Source organism: Martes martes, assembly GCF_963455335.1.
Source record: "Martes martes genome assembly, chromosome: 16".
Classification (NCBI taxonomy): domain Eukaryota; kingdom Metazoa; phylum Chordata; class Mammalia; order Carnivora; family Mustelidae; genus Martes; species Martes martes.
Genome location: NC_137904.1, coordinates 43173178 through 43199527, shown reverse-complemented (window position 1 = coordinate 43199527; position 26350 = coordinate 43173178). Strand labels below are relative to the sequence as shown.

The following is a 26350-nucleotide window of genomic DNA, read 5'->3' as shown; positions in this document are numbered from 1 at the left end:
AGCAAAACATATTTCATTGAAAATCATCCACTAATACACTTTCCTTTGTCCATTGGAGATATTAAATTCCTTCTTAGAAATGCCACATCAACTATCTTTTTAAAGTTTCTAAAATGTATGTTTTCCAATGTTTTGGTCTTATTGGTCTTACTTAATGGATCTTTGATGCTCCGGGATGTGAACAAATTATGTTATGTTCCCCACCTCCACAAGCAAGTAATAATACTTTCACCTCTAGTCTTCATAATACGATTTTTGTTTGAAGTTTATGTGCAAGATTTAGCTCCATAAACACGGATGGAAACACAGCTCTGACAAGTAACATCAACATCAGGACTAAAAGTCCCAGGACTACAAACCACTGCAGAGGAAAAAACATGGAGTACATTATTATCATTTCGGTTAGAGGTATTTTATATCAGTAATATAAATCTGCCTTCAGTATCACATTGTTTCTATACCTATGTTATACTGAGTAATATTCAGCCAATTAAGTTGTGGAAGATTATTTGTGAGTTTGAAACATTTTAATTTGATGATCTTAAAGGTAGGAGAAAGTTGGAATCTTATTTTCTCCTTTAATATCAGCATTTTACAGTATCTTCTGCAATGTCCCATTTATGAGTTCCTATTTCTAGTTTTCTAGTTTCTATTTCCAATTCTGTTTTCTAGATAGGACTATTCTGTTTTTTTCCTTCGTAGCATAGCAGCTTATCTCAGAACACTATAAAAATGTTTTATAACACAGAAGAGTGCATTAGGAAGAATTAATACACATGAGAATGATTATATTTAGAAATTTGGGCTTTGGAGTTTTACTTCCCTTTAACTAAGTATAACGTATTGTGAAAGAATCACTATATTCAATTATCTTAAAGGAATTAATAATCTATTCTTGACTATGTAACCTAAATATTTAGATGTTTAAATTTTATAATTACCGCAACAGCTAGCGCAATTACTGTGTAGACCTTCATTTTTTCCAAAGCCTGGACGACAGCTATCCATACGTACTACTTGAAAACTGTGGTCCACAAAATGCATAGCTGGTATAGTTTTATTAAAGTCGTGGTAGTAAATATATGCTTGGCTCCGGAAAAATTCTTCTATCCGATCTCTTGCCTAAGATTTTAAAATACCAGAAGTACAATTACTGAATTGTGAACCAGATTTATCCTCCAGTATCAGAGGCAATGAAACATAGTAATAAGCATGTCATGCTTTATCCAACAGATGAATTCCTGAAAAGTTGTGTGTTAATACTAAAATTAGTCTAGTCTTGACCTTATCAATTATTGTCAATTCATATGTACAATAGTTAAGAAAAATTAAATAGAGGTTTAAATTATTTGCAGCACGTCTATTTCATGTGTGGATAACAGAGAGTTCATTATTTCTAATTCCAAAGAGGCAAGCCAAATGGAAACCAAAACTATTCTCTAATCAGCATTACAAACCAGTGATGTAAATTTTATTTTTTGAACACAGAGTTTAATAATAACTAATACTAACTTAGTGCTTTCCATAAGTCATGCACAATATTAAGGGCATGGGCTCAGGAACTAGGTCAGGAGAGTAAAGGGATTTTTTAGACTATGTCATTAGCCTCTGAGAATGGTAGAGGGGAAGCAACTATTATGACCAGCAGAGATACAATTTTGGAAAAACTACTGGTTTAACCTAGGATTACATGGTTGTGGGGCTGTTCTTCAAGCTGCTGCTTAGTTACCCTCTGGGAAACAAAAACCAGAGATCCATCCTTCCAACATAGAAAAAATACATACTATTAACCTGGGGAGCTATATATTATTCTAGATGTATTATTCCAAAACAAAACATCTTGATAAAGCCAAGACCCTCAGCTTAAAAAACTGAAATCAAAAATCAATAATACTCTATATTTTTAAAAACAATAATTTAAATCTACTTGTTTAGAATGTCTACTATTAATAGTCACAACATGGAAAAATTGATTTTTGAAGAAATGTTTAAATTAATAAGAAAGTATTTACAAAAATTTTTACATAGTTTATTAATTATTTAAATACTTACACCCTACATTGAAATTCTCACCTGGAGGATATTATGATTAGTGATATCTTCACAGTCAGCAGAATCATTGCATGCACCTTTCCACCCTGGTGCAAAAGGATTAACTGGAGAGGGAAAAAAATGGTATCTTTACAAAAGAATTCTAAAAAGTTCCATCCATTCCAATAAAACTTTGAATACTGAATTCAGTATGTATGCATGCATGTGTTTAATCTATCTAATCCTAGTAGTAAAGTGCACAATTTGAATAACTTATACATTATGATTTCACTCCATCTGGGGGCTAATCAAAGTAACTACAAGGCTTTAAAATAAATGGAAATCAATTTTGTTTGGTTCCTCTCTTTTATTAAGTTCTTCTCAAAAATACAATTTAAGTTTTCAGGAATTTATAAATTAAATATTAGCTGCATAGAATTTATGAAATGATACTGACTTCTAAAAGATAAACAACAATATCGGGGTGCCTGTTTGGCTCAGTCTGTACAGCATGTAATTCTTGATCTTAAGGTTGTGAATTCAAGCCTCACAGTGAGCGTGGAGCCTACTTAAAAAAATAAGTTTAAAAAAAAAAAGGTAAGTAACAATATATCATTGTTTAAAGTAAATAGTTAATATATTAAATTTTAAAAACTTAACCAGGCTAGAACCAACAGTATACTTTAGTGCTTAACAAATATTTAAGGCCGGGGCGCCTGGGTGGCTCAGTGGGTTAAGGCCTCTGCCTTCGGATCAGGTCATGATCCCGGGGTTCTGGGATTGAGCCCCAAATCAGTCTCTCTGCTCAGCGAGGAGCCTGCTTCCCCCTCTCTCTCTGCCTGCTTCTCTGCCTACTTGTGATCTCTGTCTGTCAAATAAATAAATAAAATCTAAAAAAAACCCACAAATATTTAAGGCCTATTTTGTAAGGTATCTCACATTAAAGAAATGTTAAATTTTTTTCTTACCTTGAAAGGCTATAAATAGCTCATGTACGAGGCCATGTTTTGGAATTTTAACAAAATGGCATTTATATGATGGTTCTACGACATGGCATGACAAATCAGAGATTAAATTATCCAAGATTTTCTTCAGCACTCTAAAAAGCAGGTCATTGTATCTTCCTTCACAAGACTTTGTGGTAAAACGTACAGCCATCTGATATGAATAATCAGGTTCTCGATAGGCTGTAAAAAATGATGAGAATAAAAACAATTGTGCTTACCATTGTGCTACTAAACAATTTGCAAATAACATGTAATATTAAATCTCATTAATCTTGCAAATTAGCATAGAAACTTATCTAATAAGTTTTATCAGTTTGTCCTAAAAATATATACAAAACTAATAACTTTAATGAAAAAAGGTTGTTTTCTGAGAACACAGGCAGCAACCTCTCGGACCTCAGCTGCAGCAACTTCTTCCCAGAAACATTGCTAAAGGCAAGGGAAACAAGGGCAAAAAGCAACTACTGGGACTTCATCATTATCAAAAGCTTTTGCACAGCAAAGGAAACAGTCAACAAAACCAAAAGACAACTGACAGAATGGGAGAAGATATTTGCAAATGATATATCAGATAAAGGGCTAGTATCCAAAATCTATAAAGAACTTATCAAACTCAACACCCAAAGAACAAATAATCCAATCAAGAAATGGCCAGAAGACATGAACAGACATCTCTGCAAAGAAGACATCCAGATGGCCAACAGACACATGAAAAAGTGTTCAACATCAGGGAAATACAAATCAAAACCACAATGAGATATCACCTCACACTAGTCAGAATGGCTAAAATTAACAAGTCAGGAAAGGACAGATGTTGATGAGGATGCGGAGAAAGGGGAACTCTCCTACACTGTTGGTGGGAATGCAAGCTGGTGCAGCCACTCTGGAAAACAGCATGGAGGTTCCTCAAAAAGTTGAAAATAGAGCTACCCTACGACCCAGAAATTGCGCTACTGGGTATTTACCCTAAAGATACAAGATCCGAAGGGGCATGTGCACCCTAATGTTTACAGCAGCAATGTCCACAAGAGCCAAACTATGGAAAGAACCTAGATGTCCACCAACAGATGAATGGATAAAGGAGGTGTGGTATATACATATACAATGGAATACTATGCAGCTATCAAAAGAAATTAAATCTTGCAATTTGCAACAATGTGGATGGAACTAGAGGGTATCATGCTGAGCAAAATAAGTTAATCAGAGAAAGTCAATTATCATATGATCTCCCTGATATGAGGAATTTGAGAGGCAGAGTGGGGGGGTTGGGAGGTAGGGAAGGAAAAAATGAAACAAGATGGGAGTGGGAGGGAGACAAACCATAAGAGACTCTTAATCTTACAAAACAAGCTGAGGGTTGCTGGGGGGAGGAGGGGTGTGGAGAGGGTGGATGGGATATGGACATTGGGGAGGGTATGTGATATGGTGAGTGTATGAAGTGTGTAAGCCTGACGATTCACAAACCTGTACCCCTGGGGGAAATAATACATTATATGCTAATAAAAATAATTTAAAAAACCAGTATGGTACTGCCACAAAAATATACACAGAGATCAATAGAACAGAAAAGAAAAGAAAACCCAGAAATAAACCCACAACTATACGGTCAATTTTGACAAAGCAGTAAGGAATATGTAAAAAGGAAAAAAGGTTGTTTTCATCTGATACATTGTCCACTCAGTACAAGAGAAGAAATGGCTGGATATATAGATAAGTTAACAGTATCAGAAACAATAAGATGGGGGGAATGTCTTAATTTGCAGAAAGTGTTATTGTCAGTATAGTCCAGTGAAAAGGATGATCAATTTGCTTTTATAGAATTAAACATCAGTTTTAAATGACCTGGCAAAATTGTGGTAAAGTAGATTGTACTTGCATGCCTAGATGGCGGGAAGTGAAAGGCTAAAAGAGGATATTTAGGACACACTATCTAGATGTCAATTTATGAGTTTGCATGGTCAAATATGCCAAAATATTCCATAAGTCATAATAATTAAATATAACAGACTCACTTTCACTAAATTAAGAGACCATACACTTAATTCTTATCCAAACTAAATATGTAAGTTAAAACGTGCCCATATTCTTACCAAAGATCATAAAGTCGTATCTCTGCTTTACTACCGTTTCTTCTTGGGTTTCTGCTTTGACAGTCTTATAAGAAAGAGTACATGTATAAAGTCCAGACAAAGCCTCCTGAAAATCTTCCATCTTCAGCTTTCCTGTTTTAGTTATATTTATTTGATGATTTTCTAAACAGAAATAGTAAATTACTTGGTTATTTAACATATAACAATTCAAACATTATTTAGTAAATGGAGTTATAAATAAATACAAAACTTAAAAAATTAATGGACTACTTAACTTCAAGAATTTAAAAAAATCTTAATTCTGTTATCTCTATGGAAAACCACATAAGTACACTTTTAAAATACATTTTGGTTTTCTTTAATTCATTTCTTGGCCTCTAATTTCATTTGCTTTATGATGGTAATGTAATAAGTGAGATTACACTGCTCTGTAGTACTACACAATTTCCTCATATAAGACAGAAATTAATAATGCTAATACTCCAATACACTCTTCTAACATCATGAAAAATTCCACATTAAATACTTCATCTCCAAGATAGATGCTACAAAGATAATTTTTTTTAAAGATTTTTTAAAATTTATTTGACAGAGAGAGTGAGAGAGCACAAACAGGGGAAGTGCAAGAGGGAGAAGCAGGCTCCCTGCTGAGCAGGGAGCTGGACTTGGGACACTGGGATCATGACCTGAGCAGAAGGCAGACAGTTAACTGACTGAGACACCCAAGTTTCCCAAATTTTAGGTTTTATAAAAACTTTTGAAATAATATAGCTCTGGGAAGTAGGATTAATAAAATTATTGCTTCAGTTTTTTTAATAAAGAGAAAATAAGGCACAGACCAAAATATAACAGGATTTGCTCTAAGTATGGAGCAGGTGAAACTGCAGTTAAAATTAAATTTCAATTTGTTCATCCCAATAAGTCACAGTGCTTTTCTTTAAATAAAAAAAGTCCCTTGGGCGCCTGGGTGGCTCAGTGGGTTAAGCCTCTGCCTTCGACTCAGGTCACAATCCCAGGGTCCTGGGATCGAGTCCCGCATCGGGCTTTCTGTTCGGCAGGGAGCCTGCTTCCTCCTCTCTCTCTCTTTCTCTGCCTACTTGTGATCTCTCTCTGTCAAATAAATAAATAAAATCTTTTAAAAAATTGAAATTTAAAAAAGTCCCTATCATTTAAGAAAATAACTAAGATCAAATAAGTTACCTGTTAATGGCTTTTCATTAGGCCCAATCCATGAGTAGGTGGGGTCCACTGTTTCTTTTTTAGCACGTTTAAAATCCATACAGGCAAGGATTGGGCTACTGTGATGTAATTTTACATATATTTTCACTGCGACCAAAAAAAAACAATATAAAACAAAATTAAGAAATACACTTCCTGCCATTTTGTCCCAAAGACATACTGATTAGTTCTTTTTGGATTTCAGTATTTTAAAAATCAGCATACCATTATAACACTTAGAATGCTAATATAAATTTTTTCTTCTGTAAGTTTTTAAAACTCTAGACCGCTAGTATTCTTTATAGTTATATTATAACTATAGTTTTGCTTATAAAATGTACATAATTATAGTTTTGCTTATAAAAATGTACATATATTTAATTCGTTTTAATGTACAGATTCAGAACTCACTTGAATCACAATTCTTTGAAGGATTAGTGGAATTGATTTAGAGATCAGAAAAGGAAACTATTCTCAAAATAATCACTGTCATCCCTAAGAGGAACTTGATATTTAACTATAAATGTCCTCTTTTGGGAACAATAATTAAACCTATGTGGGGGCATACTAGAAAGATTTTCTGCAGTTACCTATTCTATGTTTCGGATCTGGTAGAGGCAGCATACTCTACTTCGAACCCACGCAGTCCCACAAGATACTGATTTTAAGTCTACTGAATACCAGGCCCTAAACCTACAATACAGTCCCACGATTTGCGGGGGTGGGGGTGGGAAAAAGGGGAAGGGCTCCAAACATGGAGAGATCCCAAACATGACAAATGCTGTGAACTGGCCCCAAATTATCTAAAGTTGGCCGCGTGACAAATTTTCCTTGGGGAATGCCACTTAGTGTCATCACAGTGATAAACGACATTTGAGCTGAGCCTTAAAGGATGTGTAGGAGCTCCAAACAGAGGGACTTGCAGCCCTGGAAATCACTCTGAGCGGGCCCCGCGCGTTGCAAAGCAGCAGAGACACCTGGAAGTGAGGTGGCATCAGAGAAAGATCTGCATTGAATCCTAGCTCCTTATGAGCCGTGTGACACACTAAGGCGTCGCTGTAAGGATGAAATGATGCGAGGGCCAAGCACCAGGTGGACGGTCAGCGAGCTCTCTCTCCCTTTCCCTTCGCTGGAAGAACATTAAGCAGGTCCACTGCACACCCGGCTCTTCTGACAAGACTCTGCGGGTGAAGAGGTCCTGAGTACCTGGATGTCCCGGCTTGCCATAAACGAGGCCTTTCCCGGTACGTTCAGAAGAACGCTGCCATCCAACTGTTGGAAAAAGAAACCACTGACTTTTTAGGTAGAAGAGGAGCGGGGGGGGGGGGGGGCTCAGAGAAGGGCAGGGCGCGGCGAAGCGGAGGGGGCAGGACTGGGAAGAGGGGCCAGGCGGGCGGAGGGGGACCGGGCAGGCGGGAGGAGCCCCACCTCCAGTGAGGTACCAGAGCACCGCGGAGAGTAGGACCCACGCTCGCATCACGGCTCAGGGGCTAGCTTCGCGGGAGGCGTCGAGGGTCGGGCTCCTTCCTACCTCAGCCCAGGCCCAGCGCCTCCCCATCTCTCCTCCACAGAGCGGAGCAAACCGCCGGGGTCAGCTCCCCTACCCGTCCGTCGCTACAGCGGGAGCGGACGCGCAGGAGAGCGCGTGCGCGCTCCGCGGCCTCGAGGGCGGGGGCGGGGCGGGCGCGTGCTGGGCCCGATCACGGGAGGCGAGCGCCCCGCCCCCCCAGCGCGCATGCGCCCGCCCTCGTGCGAGTGCCTCGCGCCTGGCGCCATTTTCCCGCGCTCTCTGTGACTTCGTTCTTTGAGCAGCACCCCCTAGTCCCGAGAGAAGGAAAGAGTAATGTTAAGGAAGCCAACCCTTCGCGATTGGATTATTTCCTTTTTTGGAGGCTGAAGACGTCCAGGAGAGGAACAGTGTGGATCCCATATAGGACAATGGGGTAAGGCGCGTAAGGATGCAATTACATTAGGACTGGAGGGAGGGAGAAGCGTGTTAAGAATTTACTTCTTACAGGAAGCAAAGAGCCTGTGGGAATTTCTGGCGCCTTGCTTCTCGTGAATTCTGCCTGAAGTTGTGTGCAACAACTTTTCCAAACTCTTCCACCCAATTTTTATGTAACTGCATTTTCTAGCCCCCCCAAACGAAGAACCTGAAGAACCACTCGTGCGCCAACAAGGCCTCCCCACCCTTTCCCACGCTGGAGGAACATTTAACCTTTAATTTCCACAGCGAGTATGAGATGGCGTTGGGAGACCCCCACCCCATGCAAATTTACCTAGGGTCGTGAAGTAACCTTGCTTTTGAAAACGGGCCCAATCGAAAGGCAAGATTCCCCCAAGTCTGCTTTTCCTGTGGAGACGGATGACAGATGAGTAAAGATCACAGAGATCGGAAAGAGACCATGGTTCTTTCTTGGCGACCAGTTTGGCGGCCTGTTTGTTGTCTATTTCTTAGCAGCGGGACACCCTCAGGGGTGGTTTTGAGTAGGCTGGTGGGTAAAGAAACCAAGGTTCAGACAGGGTGCAGAATGATTATTTTGGGTGAGATCAAGAGTTTTCAGTTTTATTTCCTTTGAGCCAAGTCAGTACTTGGACTATCTCAGATGGTCCAGGAGCAAACTTTGTCAGTGATTTCATTTTTAGTCACTGTTAATTATACCTACGTAGCTTAAGCCATGAGATGTGATTCAGTGAGTCAGATCCACCCATGTCAGTTACTGTGTCTAGATTCATGGTTTAGTCTCAACTGTTCTCTTCCTTCTTGAGGTGGTGATAATGAAGACAAATTTAGGGATTATCTTTCATTCCCTAGCAGTTTGACATTTCAGTTTTAGTCAAAGTACATTATAAGTCCACAGTGGTTTTTTTTTTTATTAGTTTCCCAGTTATTAGAAGCAATCAATTCTTATTAATACTGTGTAATAAACTTTGAATACTGTAAGCTGAGACTTAACAAAGTGAGTAGTAGTAGTAGTTTGTTGAATGTATCCCTCCACTCTTTTAAAATAAACTTCTAATTTTAGAACAGTTGGGTGGCTCAGTCCTTAAGCATCTGCTTTGGGCTCAGGTCATGATCCCAGGGTTCTGGGAGAGAGTCCGGCATGGGGCTCCCTGCTCAGTGGGAAGCCTACTTCTCCATCTCCCATTCCCTCTGCTTGTGTTCCCTCTCTCGCTGTGTCTCTCTCTGTCAAATTAATGAATAAAGTCTTTAAAAAAAAAACAGTTTTAGATCTACAGAAAAATTGTGAATGTAGTAGAGAATTCTTGTGTACTCCCACCTAGTTTTCCCTACTAATGACATCTTACATTAGTATTGTACATTTCTCACAATTAATGAACTAGCATCGATACATTACTATTAAATAAGGCATCTACTTTATTTAGATTTCTTAGCTTTTACTTAAATGTCCTTTTTCTGCTCCAGAATCCCACCCAGACTCCCACACTACATTAAGTCATCATGTTTCCTTAGGTTCTTCTTGGCTGTGACAGTTTCTCAGACATTTCTTGTTTTTGACAACCTTGAAAGTTAATGACAATTTTGATGCCATTACCTGACCTTAACTAGTTAGGTACTTTGCAGAATGCCTCTCTACTGGAATTTGTCTGACATTTTCTCATTATTTTACTAAGGGCATAGATTTTTGCGTAGAAGACTATAGAGATAAGTGCCATTCCCATAACATTGTATTAAAGATACATACTATCGGGGCTGCAGGAGAAGATGGCGGTCTCCACAGGAGTTAAAGTTCCTCGTAATTTTCGCTTGTTGGAAGAACTTGAAGAAGGACAAAAAGGAGTAGGAGATGGTATGGTTAGCTGGGGCCTTGAAGATGATGAAGATATGACACTTAGAAGGTGGACAGGCATGATTATTGGGCCACCAAGGACAAATTATGAAAACAGAATATATAGCCTGAAAGTAGAATGTGGACCTAAATAACCAGAAGCTCCTCCATCAGTTAGATTTGTAGCCAAAATTAATATGAATGGAATTAATAATTCCAGTGGAATAGTGGATGCACGGAGCATACCAGTGTTAGCAAAATGGCAAAATTCATATAGCATTAAAGTTGTACTTCAAGAGCTAAGACGTCTAATGATGTCCAAAGAAAATATGAAGCTTCCACAGCCACCAGAAGGACAAACATACAACAATTAATTTTAGTGGATCTAAAACTTGTCTTAAATCAACAACCTTCTACTCATGTTAATGTCTTGATTAAATATCACAATGCAAAATACCCACCATTAAGTAAAAGAATTCCAGTTGGTAAACATGACCTGGACATTTGTAAGAATATATTTAATATATGTACACCATTATGTTTTCAGGTTACAGGAGGAAAAATGCAGCACAATTTTTTTCTCTTGTTAAGGCACTATCATTTAAGCATAAACCTGGAGTACTCAAAATAGAATTCAGGTTTACAAGATGAAAGCATGGAGAGAAGAATCAGATGCTGTGGAAGTATGTGTGTTTCTGAAAAGTAAAAACAAATTTCAAGAGGAAAAACAGAAATGGCATGCTTTGTCCATCTTACTTAGTGAAAGAGCTTCAGTTGAAATTGTCTGAAGTAGCAGATACAATGACTATTGTCACAAATTGTGTTAATTTTTGAAGCGGTGTGGGTGCTGACTACTACTAGTATCAAAAAAATGTTCAGGATTGTTTTGATACCTGTATTTATAATAAAAAATGTTGTGGGGGAGGTCGATGAATTTCTGTTAAAAGCCGTTCCTGTGTGTTACATGTAACAGACATGGTAAATATTTGTTTACAGTCTTTGTTTGACAAACCATGCATTTAAGTGAAATCAACAAAAAGGAAATAGGTGTATGGGTATGTGATTTTGAGATTAAAGTTAGTCTTAAAATGTAAATAAAATGTGGAGCATGTCCTCAGGGGGAAAAAAAAGGGTACATACTATCAATGTATTTTATCACTGTTGATGTTACCTTGATCACCTGGCTAAGGTAGTGTTTGTCAGATTTCTCTTCTTCAAAATTACTCTTTTCCCTCCCTTTCGTACCATACTGTTTGGAAGGAAGTCACTATAGGAAGCCCACACTAAGGAGTGGGGATTATGCTCCACCTCCTTGAGGGTGGAGTAGCTACATAAATTATTTCACCCACCTACTTTTTATTTATTCCCCTAAGTACCATTCTCTGGAGTCTGAAATACTTCATTTTGAACTAATTATTTACAGAGTAGTAACACGTTCCACTGCTAAGTATAATAACAGTTTTACATCCTTTTAATAACCAAATAACTCTTCATCCTTAAACCATCCCTGTGAAATTTTACAGTTCCTCTTCTGCTACTTTTGATGTGCTATTTTTGCTTTTAGAAACTAACAAACAACAAATTTCCCCTTTCAATACTATAATTAGACCTGGTATTTAGAGTATTTCTCCAAAATTCTCCAAAATAATAATCCCATAGAACTCTAACAATCTACAGAGATACCTCCATGGTGTCATGATCTTAAAACAAAGAAAATGAAAGCTGTTTACTCAGGGAAAAAAAAAAATCACCCACCACACATAAATGTGTATGTGTATTGATACACACACATGTATGTTGACCTTCTATACCAAGGCATATTTAAAATAAACTAAAATTCATAAATTACAATATGGACACTTTAGTTTGTAATTGTGGGTTTCTTCTGATATGGTCTGCTGATGCACAATCCCCCAACCTTAAGTCTGAAGTAGATTTGTATACAGTAACAATGCAATTTTTTTTAAAGATTTTATTTATTTATTTGACAGATCACAAGTAGAGAGGCAGGTAGAGAGAGAGGAGGAAGCAGGCTCCCTGCTGAGCAGAGAGCCTGATGCGGGGCTCGGTCCCAGGACCCTGGGATCATGACCTGAGCCGAAGGCAGAGGCTTTAACCCACTGAGCCACTCAGGCGCCCCAACAATGCAATTTTCTAACAAGGGTGGAAGTGACCTTTTTGAGAATCATTCACATGTTGTCTAATTCAATGCAATGGATATCTTTATAAGGATTCACGGGAACAATGTCCCTTAGACTTCAATGTGAAGAAAAGTTCTGCTTTTGAAAAATTGTCATACGGGCACTTCCCCTTTCCTTTTCCTATAGTCAAATTTGTGCTTTACCTCTATAAAGCAAGAAGGATACTAGGGAAAGATGTTGACTGGTATGTTTCTGTGCGGTAACATCCTTTAATTAATTTTACTATCTTATCACACCCTCCCCTTAGCTCTATTTTCTTTACTTACTTTTCTGATACATTGTATGTATGTATATGTATATGTTTTTTGTAAGCTGTCTCAGATCCTACTTGGAAGAAAGCAGAGTAGTAGAAAATAAACACATAGAGTACATAGTAAGTGAAAACAAAAGTGAGAGAATTTTTGCTTCCCGAAATGAAAAAGTTGATAAAAGTGCCCAAATCCCTTTGAACTGTCTTAGAGTTTTCTGAAAACTTGGACCAAGAATTATCATGTGAAAAGAAAAACAGGAAGAAAAACATAAGACTTCAAACGGAGTGAGTTCTCTTTGACGATATTCATTGCTATCATCCCCGAATCTAGACCAAAAGTTCCAGATCTTGTTGAATTTAAGACAAACCTCTTTTGAACTTAAACTTTGAACTTAAGAAAACAATCCAGATCGTCCCTCCCCCCATATATTACCGTCCCATCCATTATCCTTCTTAAATAGATACTTTGGGACAATTTACTGATGCGCCATTTCCATCCTGTCTGGTTCTCAGGTTTGACATTCAAAAGGGGGCTGGAGGTGCGGAACCTCGGGCTCTCCTTGGCGAGCGTACTTTAAAGCCGCCGCCAGCCAGCGCCGCTGTAACCCCGCGCACCGGCCGGTCGCCGGCTCCTGCCGCTTTCAATCTGCGCCGACGCGGCTGCCGGATCCCGGGGACTCCCCACGCCGGGAATCTCCCGCCAGCTGCGCGCTGCGTCCTGGCGACGGCAGGAGCACGTGGAGCGGCCGGGGAGCCAGAGCGCAACTCCAATCCAATCCAGCCCAGCCCAGCCCAGCCCGGCGTCGAGATGGAAGGTGAGCCTCCAGCCCGCTTCTTTTCTAAGGGGTCTTTGAAAAGTTCGACCGGTGCACGCAGCAGAGAGAGTTCCTTCTGAATCTCGGTTTTGATTCTATTTATTTCTTTTGTCAAAAGTAAATATGAGGTATTTCAGAAGGCAAAGCGTGTCGGTTCTCATACATCTCTCATACTGCCCCCCCCCCCAGCTCCCACCTAACTTTGGAAAGTGATAACTTCTCCTCAGTTTTATGTCTTAAGGGTTGTCAGACATGAGGGGTCAACTCGAATCGTGCAGAGGAAGAGTACTTATGGGGCGTCCCTGAAATGGCAGCAAACTGGGTTGGAATCACTGATCTTTTTGGATGCTTTTTTTCTCCATGGCCTTAGTGTCCATTGGAATTATGCTAATCTGAGTGACCTTTTTAGAATGAAACGGGACAGTTTTTTTCTTCTAAGAGTAAATGCTATCATGTGGGAAAAGGTAAATTTTTATGTGGTTGGCACTGGTGGCTCCCTTGAAACTCTATCTTCTAAAGATCTTTCTTTACCCAAAGCAAAAATCAAGCTCAATTAAAAAATTTCATTTAAATTAATTTTGAAAGCCGTGAAACTTCTCGTTTCTCAAAAATTTTACAGTATATACTTACTTGGGTAACTAAAATTTCACACTACTATTGTAAACTTCTCAGTGGTCTTTTCAACAAGTGTTTGTAAAACCTTGAAAATGGCAGATGCATTTCAAGTTGGGGAAGGTAATGATATTTCGAAGATCAGAGTTTGTGAGAAACATATTCATTGTATTAATAAATGAGATACTGACACCTAATAAAAATGTTAACTTGATAAATATTATGAATAGCATGGATTTTTTCATAATAATCGAAGGATTTTCTGTTGTCAATTAACCTTGATGTTTGACAACTCTAAATCTAGAATATATGAAGTTATTTAAATTTGATTAAATATTTTGGGATACAAGATATAGGAGGTAGAGCTTCCTCCACACACACAGATAATATAACTGAATGCAATATTATGATCCTGAAGTATTTACATGGAGTATGCTTACAGTTTTTCTAACTGCTGTGGCCCATATAATTTTTTTTTCTTATAGAATGCCAAACAAGTCAATGTGTTTAGTATGGATATGGAAACTTTTAAATGGCCATTATGAATAATGCTTCAGGTGTTTTCTCATATGAAAAACTATGCTATTAAATTTTAAATTATTGGGGTTTTAAAGTAACTCTAAAATTTGACATTGTGAATATTTAAAAATGGTTTATGAAGTGTAATTGTTAATATGTAAAGGTCTGGTTGGCCAAGAACAGGAAAAAATTAGGTCACTATACATTATGAAAAAATAATTTTAAAAACTCTCATGCTTTCATTATTATAGATGAGTTGCCAAATTTGTTTTTGTGAAGTTATAAATCAGTATTCAACATTATTTTTCTTAGTCCTTTCGCTTCTCCAGACTAACATACAGAATAGTGTAAATCTGTGGGAAGGAGAGTATTTCCCAGTAAATGTTAATACTCCTGAATTCATTTAATGTGAAATAAAGAAATTACTAGCTTAATAGCATAATTTGGGATAGTAGTGTCCCTAACAAACTTTTAGATAAGCCTGAATAAAGACTGTCTAAATAAGAAAGGAATGAACACTTGTATAGAATTTGAGTTAGAATGTACAAACTATAAAGGGGGAAAGATGGGATATAGTATATAGGCAGTGATCAGTTGTGTGTTTAGATGTCTAGATTAAATTCATAGGTCCATAGAGATGGATAGTATATAGTATGCTTAATGCAAAAACTTCAACACTTAAATAAAAAAATAAAATTTAAAAATGATTAATGATGTGAATTTGGCTTTTCTATCATCAGGTCTTTGAAGATGGAGTAGTTGATGTAGTAAAATATCTAGTTCATTATAGCTAACTGAGATTGACTAATCTGGCCCATGTGCTTGATATTTAAAATATTTTTATATTATCTTGACATTTTAGACTCAAAATACAGAGATTTGAACTACAATGTATACCTCTCATTTCTTGGCAGTTTAAGAAAGTAGAATACTTTATGGAATACTTTTATTTTCTGCCTAATTTGGTGATCAAATTAACATGCTACAGTTTATTGTGAAATGTAAAGCTGTTTAGTCAGTCATTCCCTCAGCATATAAAATTTTTAAAAAATTCATTCTTCAGGGGTGCCTGGGTGGCTCAATGGGTTAAAGCCTCTGCTTTCGGCGCAGGTCATGATCCCAGGGTCCTGGGATCGAGCCCCACATTGGGCTCTCTGCTCCGTGGAGAGCCTGCTTCCTCCTCTCTCTCCCTGCCTGCCTCTCTTGCCTACTTGTAATCTGTCTGTCAAATAAATAAATAAAATCTTTAAAAAAAAATTCATTCTTCAGCAAACATTTATTGAGACATTCTATCTGTGAAGATGTCAGATGACAAGCTTTTGAAATTGAAATTTTGTCATGTAATAATGAAAAGTTTAGTACATATAATAAATAACTCAGAAACTATAACTTTTTTCTTTTCTCACAATCTGTGATCTGAAATATTTTCTATCCAAAGACTCTTGATGTTGCTAAATTTTGTTATTTGTGTTGTAATAACAGTAGTTCTTCTATCTGTTATGGTTGGGAAATGAGGTTGTTCACAAATATAAATTTCATAGGTATTGACATGTTTCTTATTTAATATAAAACTTTTCTATTTAAACTATATTGGATAGAGATCTAAGTGTATTTATTACACAACCCCCTGTCTTATAAACAAGGTACACAAGAGATAACTTTATCTTGGTGACCCTGGGTTACTATTCTGACCATCAGGTGGTGTATTATTATTCTATAATATAAACTCGCAGGCGTTTTGAACTGTAGAGTTGAATGCCCCCACACTAAATATTCCAGGGTTATTGAACAAATTTTGTCGTCTTCTTGATGTCAGCTTCTGCTTCTTACCACATGGCTTTTGTGGAAGCCATTTTTCATTTCTAATTCCCTTTCTATGATCTGGATGGTTGCGTTTACAGAGATATAGCCTCCAAATGGTGGAGTTTACTGAGCCCTCCATTATGAACATATGAAGGATGAAATGGTAAAGTTCAAAAGAACAAAAGCTGCAGAAAGGCCACATGATCCTGTTAGAACATAATTTTATAAGATTCCTGTTCGTGCTTTCTATGATCCAACATGGGATTTCACACTTTCTTCACTGAAGTCTTCAACCCATTCTATACTTGATTATGCTTATTCGTCCTTCAAGATTCTGCTCAGGCATCATCACCCTGAAGGTTCTGCAGATACCCTCCTTCTGACGACCTTCTCTGGTGCCTTCTGGTGGTCACCCTACTGGTCCCTCACCTTCTTCCACCTAAGCTAAGAGCCTTTCCTTTCTGTGCCTATTTCTGCCAATTGTATTGAAATTATTTATTGATGTAAATATTTATTCCCCCTGGTCTTTCCTTCTAGAGGGCAGAGAATATGTCTTATTTTTGTGTACTTAGTTCCTAGAATAGTTCTTGGTTCATAAAAGAACCTCAGAGTTTGTTGCATTCAATTAAGAAAATAGTGCTGAGGGGCGCCTGGGTGGCTCAGTGGGTTAAAGCCTTTGCCTTCGGCTCAGGTCATGATCCCAGAGTCCTGGGATCGAGCCCCACATCAGGCTCTCTGCTCAGCAAGGAGCCTGCCTTCCCCCCTCTCTCTCTGCCTGCCTCTCTGCCTACTTGTGATCTCTCTCTCTCTGTCAAATAAATAAATAAAACCTTTAAAAGAAAAAAAAAGAAAATAGTGCTGAAAAACAACTTTTGTTATATTTATTATGATGCCTTTTATTTGATTAATTTTTATGAGTAGTAGTTTATTGGTGCTAACAATTTTTTGATAGAACTCAGAAAATTTTTAAAGTACTCAATTAAACAGTATAACAGAAAAGAAAGCCAAGAAAACAAAAATGTTATTGGGGTTTTTGGCTAAACTATCCCTAAAATCAAATGTAATCTATTAACTTTATATTGACAGATTTCAGGATCACTTATTAGTCCATTAAAATATGGATCAAATAGCAACAGAAATTTGCTTTCTCAGTCAGTAAGATATAGATGATACCATAAAATTAGCATACAACTTTCCAGTAATACCTTTTTAATACATTATTATAAACTTGTCAATATATTAACTGTATATATTCACTTATTTAGGACTAAAAGATGATTCATACATCTTTTATTAGACATCCAGTGTTAATTGGCACCTGACTCAAGCTGTAGTTCTAGATCATGTATGAGAAGAACTGAGAGATTAATACAGAAACCTGCCTGTAGTAGGTGCTCAATAAAAGGATTTTTTGTATTAAGAATTCATTAATTATTTTGAAAAGAGATCCTAAACATCACAAGGACATAGAGATCATTCTGCTATCTAGCTTTTTAAAAATACAAATTTTTACTAACTGGTGTATTTATTATTTTTTTAAAAGATTTTATTTATTTATTTGACAGACAGAGATCACAAGTAGGCAGAGAGGCAGGCAGAGAGAGAGGAGGAAGCAGGGTCCGTGCTGAGCAGAGAGCCTGATGCGGGGCTCAATCCCAGTACCCTGGGATCATGACTTAAGCCGAAGGCAGAGGCTTTAACCCACTGAACCACCCAGACGCCCCCTAACTGGTATATTTATAAAAATTAAAAACCATAAGGATGACTCTAAGGTCTTTTGAATCTCTAAAAAAAAAAAGAAACAATAATTACATTTCTATTATATGTAGATTATTTTAAATATGACCAATGTATACCTTCTGGTTATTATTACTATATAATTATCAAAACACTTTAATTCCCATGATTTTGAATGAGATAATTTTTCAGCATTAATGGAAATCTACTTTCTGCATCCAAAATTAAAATTCTTAGAGTCCAAAGTAGTGTAGAGTAAATCAAAATAATATGGAGTTGATACTGGATTATAGTAGATATGTGTATATGTGTACCTCTTAGAAGAGATTAAAAAAAAGTAGGTGTTTAATAATGGATCTGAAATAGAATAAAATGTGTTTATGAAACAATACTCTTTACTCACTGTCAAAAATTCAAAATCAGTTTATCTCCCCACTTTTTATACCAATAGAATTAGCAACATATCACAAATTGTGTTTATTAATATATGTTCTTAGAGCTGAAATTTTTGGCACATCAGATTATTTGTGGGTTTATACAGAAACTTTTTAAAAATAAACAAAACTGAAAATATTTCCATAGCATCACTGATGAAGCAATATAAAGCTATATTTTCTACTTGTAACTCTTAATTATCTAAAGATTATTTAACTAGATTTCTTGCTTATTTTGGTTATTAATATAACTGTAGCTCCTTCTAGACTGTCAGGTTCCAAAGTGTAAGCATCTTTTTATCATCAGTCCATTCCTTAGCACATAGTACAACTACAGTCATATTAATTGAATAAATTAATGAATGAGTTGCCTGTGTGTTTGGTCATTTGATTATTTGTTCAGCTTTTAGGGTAAAGAAAATAAGGAGAAGAGTGACATTGAAACTAATTTTGCTGGCTAATTTGTCAGTGGAGCTGTTAAAGATTTGGTAGAAGAGTTTAGAATGTTGGCTAAATCCAACAGTATGAATACTACCATCTTTTTCTAATCCAATATTGGCTCTACTTTGGGCAGAATAATAGAGTGTCTTCTAACTTTTGGATTTAAAAAAATTTTTGCTACATTCTTTATTTCAGTGAAGCACTGTACTTTCCACAATAAACTATTTCTTTATAACAAATGTTTTGATTCTTAAAATTGACAACATATTTCTCTTAATTTGAGTTTTCTATTACAGCACTATCAGCTCACTTGCAAAGTGATACCTATTTGAAAGACTATTAACTTATCAGAATATTTGGCACATCAAAATAGTTTCCTAAAATAGTAGTCATATAGAGTCAGTGAATATGAAAAAAAGATCATGCTCATAAACCTGTAAATAGTTTATAGATGTGGAGTTACATCACAGCTATATATAATAGCTCTGGTCTGAAAACTGAAAGTTACTAATTTTTATGCCTAACAATTAATCATATTTGTTATCATCTGCCTTTTATCTCTGTAATTAGGAAATCACTCACTAATAGCCATTAATAGTTGATTTTATGCTTGCATACGATGTAGACAGTACCACAGATGTGCATCAGAAGCTAACTTGATTTAAATTTTATTTGACTTTCATGAGTATCATTTACCAAATTTTAATGCATTGAAGATTATCAATGTATAAATTTATGCCCTGACCTCAAAATAAAACTTTTTTTTTACCAACTCTTTGAAACTCTTTGAAATATAAACATTTTATAAATGTGACGAGTAAGATTATGGTTCAGCACCTGTATTTTTTTTCCTGTGCATAATTGCTCATGTAAAATTATGTAAGTAAGAACATCACTAACTCTCCTATTCCCTCTATTTAACTAAGTGCCCATAAAGGCTCAGGCTAATGTGCTTGGAACATGCTTTTACCACAGTGTAGTAACCAACTGCTCAATAATAAGAATGTGGGCATGGTACATCATGATTCTATATTATAAATTTTTAAAATACTTATTGTAAGGTTGGTTATTTCTTGCTGATTTTTATGTTCATAATTTTTAAATGTAAAGATTAGATATTTTTAGTGACTCAACTTTGAAAGAAAGGTTATTTTTCCATCTTCTTTCAAATTTCAGGGAATAGTTTAAAAACTATTCTGAAATTATAAGGTGAAACACTTGCAAGTGGTAACAGTTTTTATATATAAGCATCTTCATTTCTTTTCATATTGACAAATTTAAAAAAACACAGTAATAATGTATTTATTTGGGGCACCTGGGTGGCTCAGTGGGTTAAGCCTCTGCCTTCGGCTCAGGTCATGATCCCAGGGTCCTGGGATCGAGCCCCGCATCGGGCTCTCTGCTCCGCGGGGAGCCTGCTTCCTCCTCTCTCTCTCTCTGCCTGCTTCTCTGCCTACTTGTGATCTCTGTCTGTCAAATAAATAAATAAAATCTTTAAAAAAATAATGTATTTATTTGAAGCTGATATAAAGCTGCAGGTTTCATCTGTATCTATAGATTTTTGGGTTTTGTTTATTAAAACAGCTTATTGTTCTCATTGTTTCACCTTTCAGTAATTATTATATATTTGAACTTACTGTATTGTATACTACTAAGATACCACTTTATCTGTTTTATGTATAGTAAAATATTTTATTTGAAAAATGAAGTGCTTCTTCAAAAAAAGTTTAAAAACTACTGGGATAGAAACAGATACTTTTTAACTAAGTAGTCTCTGGAAGCCACTGTTGTCCAAGATTCAGCAAGTTCTGTAGAAATTATGAGTGTTAGAAATTAAACCCCTTCCCTTTGGCTCTACAACTTTCTTTGTTAAGACTAAGGTTCCTAACTTCATTTTGGTACTGTGAATATTTTGCTGTATCATTCAGTCCTTGAGAAATAGCTGGCCCATTGGCCTTCAAGAAATAGTTGTCTAAAGCAATTGTATGCCAGCAGATTCAAGGGGACCAGGTGAGAGAGATTATTTATAACTGGTGTAAGCCACTAATACTCTTCCTCTCTTGGTTTGAGAATCATTTCAGTAGGACAAAAGACTTCATGGACCATCCTGACCAACACACTTGTGCTTGCCACCATAAAAACAAAATTCCCCAGAATTAATGGGTAAAAGAACTAGGATATATCACCATTTTAACATTTTTCATGCATTCTAGAAAGAAGATTGTGAGCTTGTTTGGTAAACAATACTTCAGCAAGATAGGCCATTGGCATTTATGAATATAACTTTCTGTTTTGAGTCTGTGAGTGGCCTGAAGGAACATGGAAATTTGTAAAGATTTTGTAAAGATTTAAATAGGATAATGTAAAATAAATAAATAAATAAATAAATAAATAGGATAATGTATATAGGAGTCCTACCACAAATTTGAATTAGTAGTACTGAGAAACCAGAGTACACAAGTATATAGCTTCTATGCTAGCCTAAGCAACAGTATCCACGCACATCTTAATCAAAGAAATTTGGAGTTTCTCAAAGGGCTCCACGGTTTTCCATTGCAAACATCAATGACTTAATGTGGTCCTATTTGTCCCAAACCTAAGCAAACCTAGGTAATTTTTACAGGTAATCTAACTTAGGGATGGAGACACACTCTGTATAATGGAACAATAATGACTTAAAAATTTTATAGTAAAAATTAGTGTAATGCTTATAGATCTTGTGGCAAGTACTCTATACAAAGACACTGATATTATATGATGACTCCTTGAGGTATGCCATGGTCCATTCAACAAGAATTGAATGAGACCGGGAGGGAGACAAACCATAAGAGACTCTTAATCTCACAAAACAAACTGAGGGTTGCTGGGGGAGGGGGGTAGGGAGGGGATGGTGGGGTTATGGACATTGGGGATAGTATGTGCTATGGCGAGTGCTGTGAAGTGTGTAAACCTGGCGATTCACAGACTTGTACCCCTGGGGCTAATAATACATTATATGTTAATTAAAAAAATAAAAAATTATATTAAAAAAAGAATTGAATGAGACACACAGAAAAAATGACAAAAATTTATTTTTATCAACAGAACACGCTTTTATACAAAAATCTTTTGTGGGACAGATGCAAGGGTGATGTTCCAGTTGAGATGAAGGAGAGAGCAACAGACTACTCTTAGCCCTTTCCTTCTCCTGAACAGAGTGACACCTGTGGGAGCCCTCTGCCGTGGAGTTCCATATTCGCAGAGTTCCATAGAACACATTTTGAAAACTATGGATTCAGACTGTTAACATGTTTTTTTTCTACTGGTAACCCTGTATCTAGACTTACTTTCTTCAATCCATTTTGAGGATTGCTGCCAAAATGATCATCCTAAAATATCAAGTTACTCCCCTACTGAAAAACCATTTTAAGGATTTCTTAGTAGGGCATTTAAGAAAATCCACAATGTAGCTTCAATATACCTTGCCAGTGGTGTCCTCTGTCCTCTACTGTTAGTGGGCTGGTTAGTGGTCCCTGAACATGCATTACTTTTCCTAATCTCTCATTTTTTTAATGCTGTTCAAATCCAGCAAGTCCAAAAATGAATTCATCTCTTCAACCCAAACCAACTTCTCCTGACTTCCCATCACTGTTAATAGCACCACAATCCCATTGAAATCTTTGTTCATTCATTATGTTCTATTGCAAATGCCATCCCTTTTAGGAAGCCATCCTTCATTCCAGGTTGGAGTTTTTCCCTTTTTCTGAAACTCAGTAACTTTTTATGTCTAATGACTGTCAGAATCTAACTCCATTTTATGGATAAATAGTATCTTTGCATGGTTTCAATACAGTCTAAATTGTCTAAGAATGCAATTACTATATAAATGAAGGGAAGATGATTCTTTATTATGTTCAGAGCCAAGGCTCTTTTGCCATTATTGATGGAACCTGTATCCTTCTGTATTTTTAGGTCTTGCATTCATGGTGATTCTACAAATATATATGACTACTTTATTATCTGTTCTAAAATAATTGTGCTGGTATACTTATCTATTGAAATACAGATTACTTTATTATTGTTTTTCACCTTTGCTTGACAAATGTGGCTTTATTAAAAGCTTAAAGGGGTGCCTGGGTGGCACAATTGGTTGAACCTCCAACTCTTGGCTTTGGCTCAGGTCATGATCTCAGGATCCTGGGATCAAGCCTCCTGTCGCGCTTCACACTCAGGGTAGAATCTGCTTGGGATTTTCTCTCCCTCTTCCTCTGCCTCTCCCACTCATGCGCGCGTGCTCTCTCTCTCTCGCTCTCTCTCTCTTAAATAAATAAATAATTCTTTAAGAAAAGGAAAAAGCTTACATGTATGGATAGGTTGTATTTAATTCATGATGATAAAAGAGATATTATAAAATATTTTTCTAAAAGGGGGACACTTCTTTCCAGATCATTGGCTATGTGGGTGAGGGTGGCCTAAACTAGGGGTTCTGTGCTGAGATGCCTCAAAGCCTTGTTAAAAATATTTGGGTCCCCTTGAAGCCCTACTATACCCAAGTTTGCCAGGAGATTTGGGTAGGAATGGGGTTGATGGGCTTCATCATTTATAAAATCAGGAGTGCTGATAAAAGAAGTAAAACCTTAAAAGCTTTGAGTCCTGCACCTGCTCATGGTCACCATTAACCAGCTTTACTTGGAGTACACGTCAGATGGCACATTAGTCTGGCTGTAAATCTCAGAAGCTCTGTTAGATGGGAACATGGAGTATCGCTATACACTTGTAGACGTGTTGTTTCCTTTGTGGTGCAAATAAATATAACCATGAGGTGCAAAAAAATAAAATAAAAAACAAAAGGGGGATACTTGGCCTTGGTAAGGTTGAAAACCGCTCTGAGTTTACTACAAGAGAATAGCCACAGCCTAAGTAAGACAATGCGTATGAAAATCACCTTGCATAGTACTAGACACAAAGGTGAGACCCAGCAAATGTTTATTTCAGTTCATAAACCATTTAAAAGATCCTTTAGACCCTTGCTAATAGAAATATAGTCTGTGGACCAGCAGCATTAGCAACATCTGGCAGTTGTTACAAATGCAGAATTTTAGGCCAGACGTGATGAATTAGAATCTGCATTTTAACAAGGTTTTTGGGGAATTCTTGTGCATGTTGAAGTCTTATAAACATTGCCCACAGTTTGAAAAGTATCAGTGCAGCCTATCATCAGTCTCATAGCACATGTTGGATTAGTAGTGGTGGATCATCTTTATATATGTATTTAGCATATATTTTTTATTTAAATGCTGATTTTAAAAGATAGTTGAGTAACAAAAAGCATTATAACATTTATTTTTTGTTTTGTAATACAATATTTATAACACAATCTAACCCAAAAATCAGAAATCTTCATTCATTATTCATTTAAAAAATATTTATTGAATGCCTATTATATGCCATGTATACAAAATATTGACAATACAATGGTAAGCAAGATAGGCAGTGCTTTTGCTGCTGTTGAATTTATAGTTGGGTAAGAAAGACAGACACCTCCCAATAAGTAAGTAACCAACAAAATAATTAAAATTGCGTAAGTGCTATGAAGGAAATAGAAAGAGTGCTAACATGGAGATTAATGGTCAGGGACATGGTTGGTGAACCTCTCCTCTAAATAAGAGGTTTGGTTAGAGATAGAAATTTGGTCATCTGCAGCACATAGGTGATATTTAATGCCATGAGAGTAGATGGGATCACCTAAAGAGAGAATGTATCATAAGAAGGGGGCTCGGATTGGGCTCTGAGAAACATCTAATTTAGGTGGTCAGGTAAAAAACGAAGAGCCAGCAAAAGAGAAAGAGAAGAAAGACAGGAGGAAAACCAGCAGAGTGTGGTGTAATGGAATCAAGAGATAGGAGTGTTTCATGAAGGAGTAGGTGGTAAGCTATGTTGAGTGTTGCTGAAAAATCAAGGAATATAAGGAGGAAAAAGTGCAAATTGGTTTTAGCAACATAAAACTTGCTAGTGACCTTAACAAAAGTGGTTTCTGTGGAGTGGTGGGGGGTGGATACCAAATTTAAAGTGGTTAAAGGAAAGATGGGAATAGAGGAAGTAGAAATGTGGTACAGACCATTTCCCCCAAAAGTTTAGCTAGGAAAGAAGCAGAGAAGTAAGTGGAGCTGTTGTTGGAGAGAAATGTGGATCAAGAGATTTTGTTTTTGTTTTCCAAAGATGAATGACAGTTAAACTATCTGTAGCCTAAGTTTATCAAACAAACACACACACACACCACCACCACCACCACCACCACCACCACCACCACCACCGCCACCACCACCAACAACAACAACAATAACAACTACTCCAGGAGCAAAATTGACACAAATCTTGAAATCTCAATTCTCAGGGAAGTTTGATTGCAGTATTAGCTATCACTGAATATATCTTCATATCTACTTGAACACATGTCATGTAAATACATTTCCTCACTGTGAGAATTTTTTAAGATGTATGCTGTGCATTTAGTAAATGGTTGGTATAATCTGTACTCTTCTACAAAGAAGCATGAGAAAACCTTGAAATTCACTTTTTTCGAAAGTGGGAAGATAGTGCTATAATGGCAATTCTAAGGTATGTGATTTTAGATATTTGAATATGTTTGAGTGTTCAACAGATTTTTTAAAATTAAGGAATAATTTATGCAATGAAGTGCACATCTTACATTATATAGCTTTATTAATTTTTACTTATATACACACCTTTCTGATCAAGTTATGGGACATTTACATCACCCCAGAAAGTTCCATTGTGTTCATTTATAATTTGTATGCCCCCTTTGCCCTAAGTTAAATGTTATTCAGACTTCTACCATCATAGATCAATTTTCCTGTTCTTGAGTTCCATATAAATGGAATCATACAGTATGTGCTTTTTTTGTTGTCTGGCTTCTTCTGCTCAACATACTTTTGAGATCTACCCACATTGTTACATTTGTTGGTAGTTAATTTTCTTTTGTTATTAAAAGGTATGAATATACCACAATTTGTATATTTATTCTACTCTTGGTGGACATTTGATTGTTTCCAGTGTTTGTCTGTATTATGAACCTTCATATGCATGTCTTTTGATGGACATATACATTCATTTCTCTCTTTTTTTTTTTAAGATTTTATTTATTTATTTGACACAGAGAGAGAGAGAGAGATCACAAGTAGGCAGAGAAGCAGGCAGAGAGAGGGAAGGAAGCAGGCTCCCTGCTGAGCAGAGAGCCCGATGCGGGGCTGGATCCCAGGACCCGAGATCATGACCTGAGCTGAAGGCAGAGGCTTTAATCCACTGAGCCACCCAGGCGCCCCTACATTCATTTCTCTTGGATATAGATTTAGGGATAGCATTTCTGGGTCATAGGCTAGGTATATATTTAGCTTTGATACA

At 36.7% G+C, this 26350-nt stretch overlaps 4 protein-coding genes across 4 annotated transcripts in view; 3 read left to right on the top strand and 1 right to left on the bottom strand.

Moving 5' to 3' along the window:
• Nucleotides 1-266: 266 nt before the first annotated feature.
• Nucleotides 267-7823, bottom strand: ZPBP2 (zona pellucida binding protein 2; the record flags this gene model as incomplete). Its single annotated transcript, XM_080826581.1, has 8 exons — nucleotides 267-361; nucleotides 942-1122; nucleotides 2074-2156; nucleotides 3000-3218; nucleotides 5129-5290; nucleotides 6329-6454; nucleotides 7553-7618; nucleotides 7775-7823. 8 exons carry the CDS (start codon nucleotides 7821-7823, stop codon nucleotides 267-269), a joined length of 981 nt encoding a protein of 326 aa, XP_080682707.1.
• Nucleotides 7824-10073: 2250 nt separating this feature from the next.
• On the top strand, nucleotides 10074-10561 carry LOC308357025 (ubiquitin-conjugating enzyme E2 variant 2-like; the record flags this gene model as incomplete). Its single annotated transcript, XM_080826498.1, has 2 exons — nucleotides 10074-10278; nucleotides 10366-10561. 2 exons carry the CDS (start codon nucleotides 10074-10076, stop codon nucleotides 10509-10511), a joined length of 351 nt encoding a protein of 116 aa, XP_080682624.1. The 3' UTR covers nucleotides 10512-10561.
• A 2509-nt stretch (nucleotides 10562-13070) lies between these two features.
• Nucleotides 13071-26350, top strand: part of IKZF3 (IKAROS family zinc finger 3) — a gene marked incomplete at its 5' end in the record, with an annotated part of 84245 nt that continues 70965 nt past the window's right edge. The window contains 4 exon segments of the mRNA XM_080826858.1: nucleotides 13071-13089; nucleotides 13092-13249; nucleotides 13251-13370; nucleotides 13373-13403. Coding sequence (XP_080682984.1) covers nucleotides 13071-13089; nucleotides 13092-13249; nucleotides 13251-13370; nucleotides 13373-13403 — 328 coding nt within the window.
• On the top strand, nucleotides 23425-23607 carry LOC308357053 (ATP synthase subunit ATP5MJ, mitochondrial-like; the record flags this gene model as incomplete). Its single annotated transcript, XM_080826533.1, has 1 exon — nucleotides 23425-23607. One exon carries the CDS (start codon nucleotides 23425-23427, stop codon nucleotides 23605-23607), a length of 183 nt encoding a protein of 60 aa, XP_080682659.1.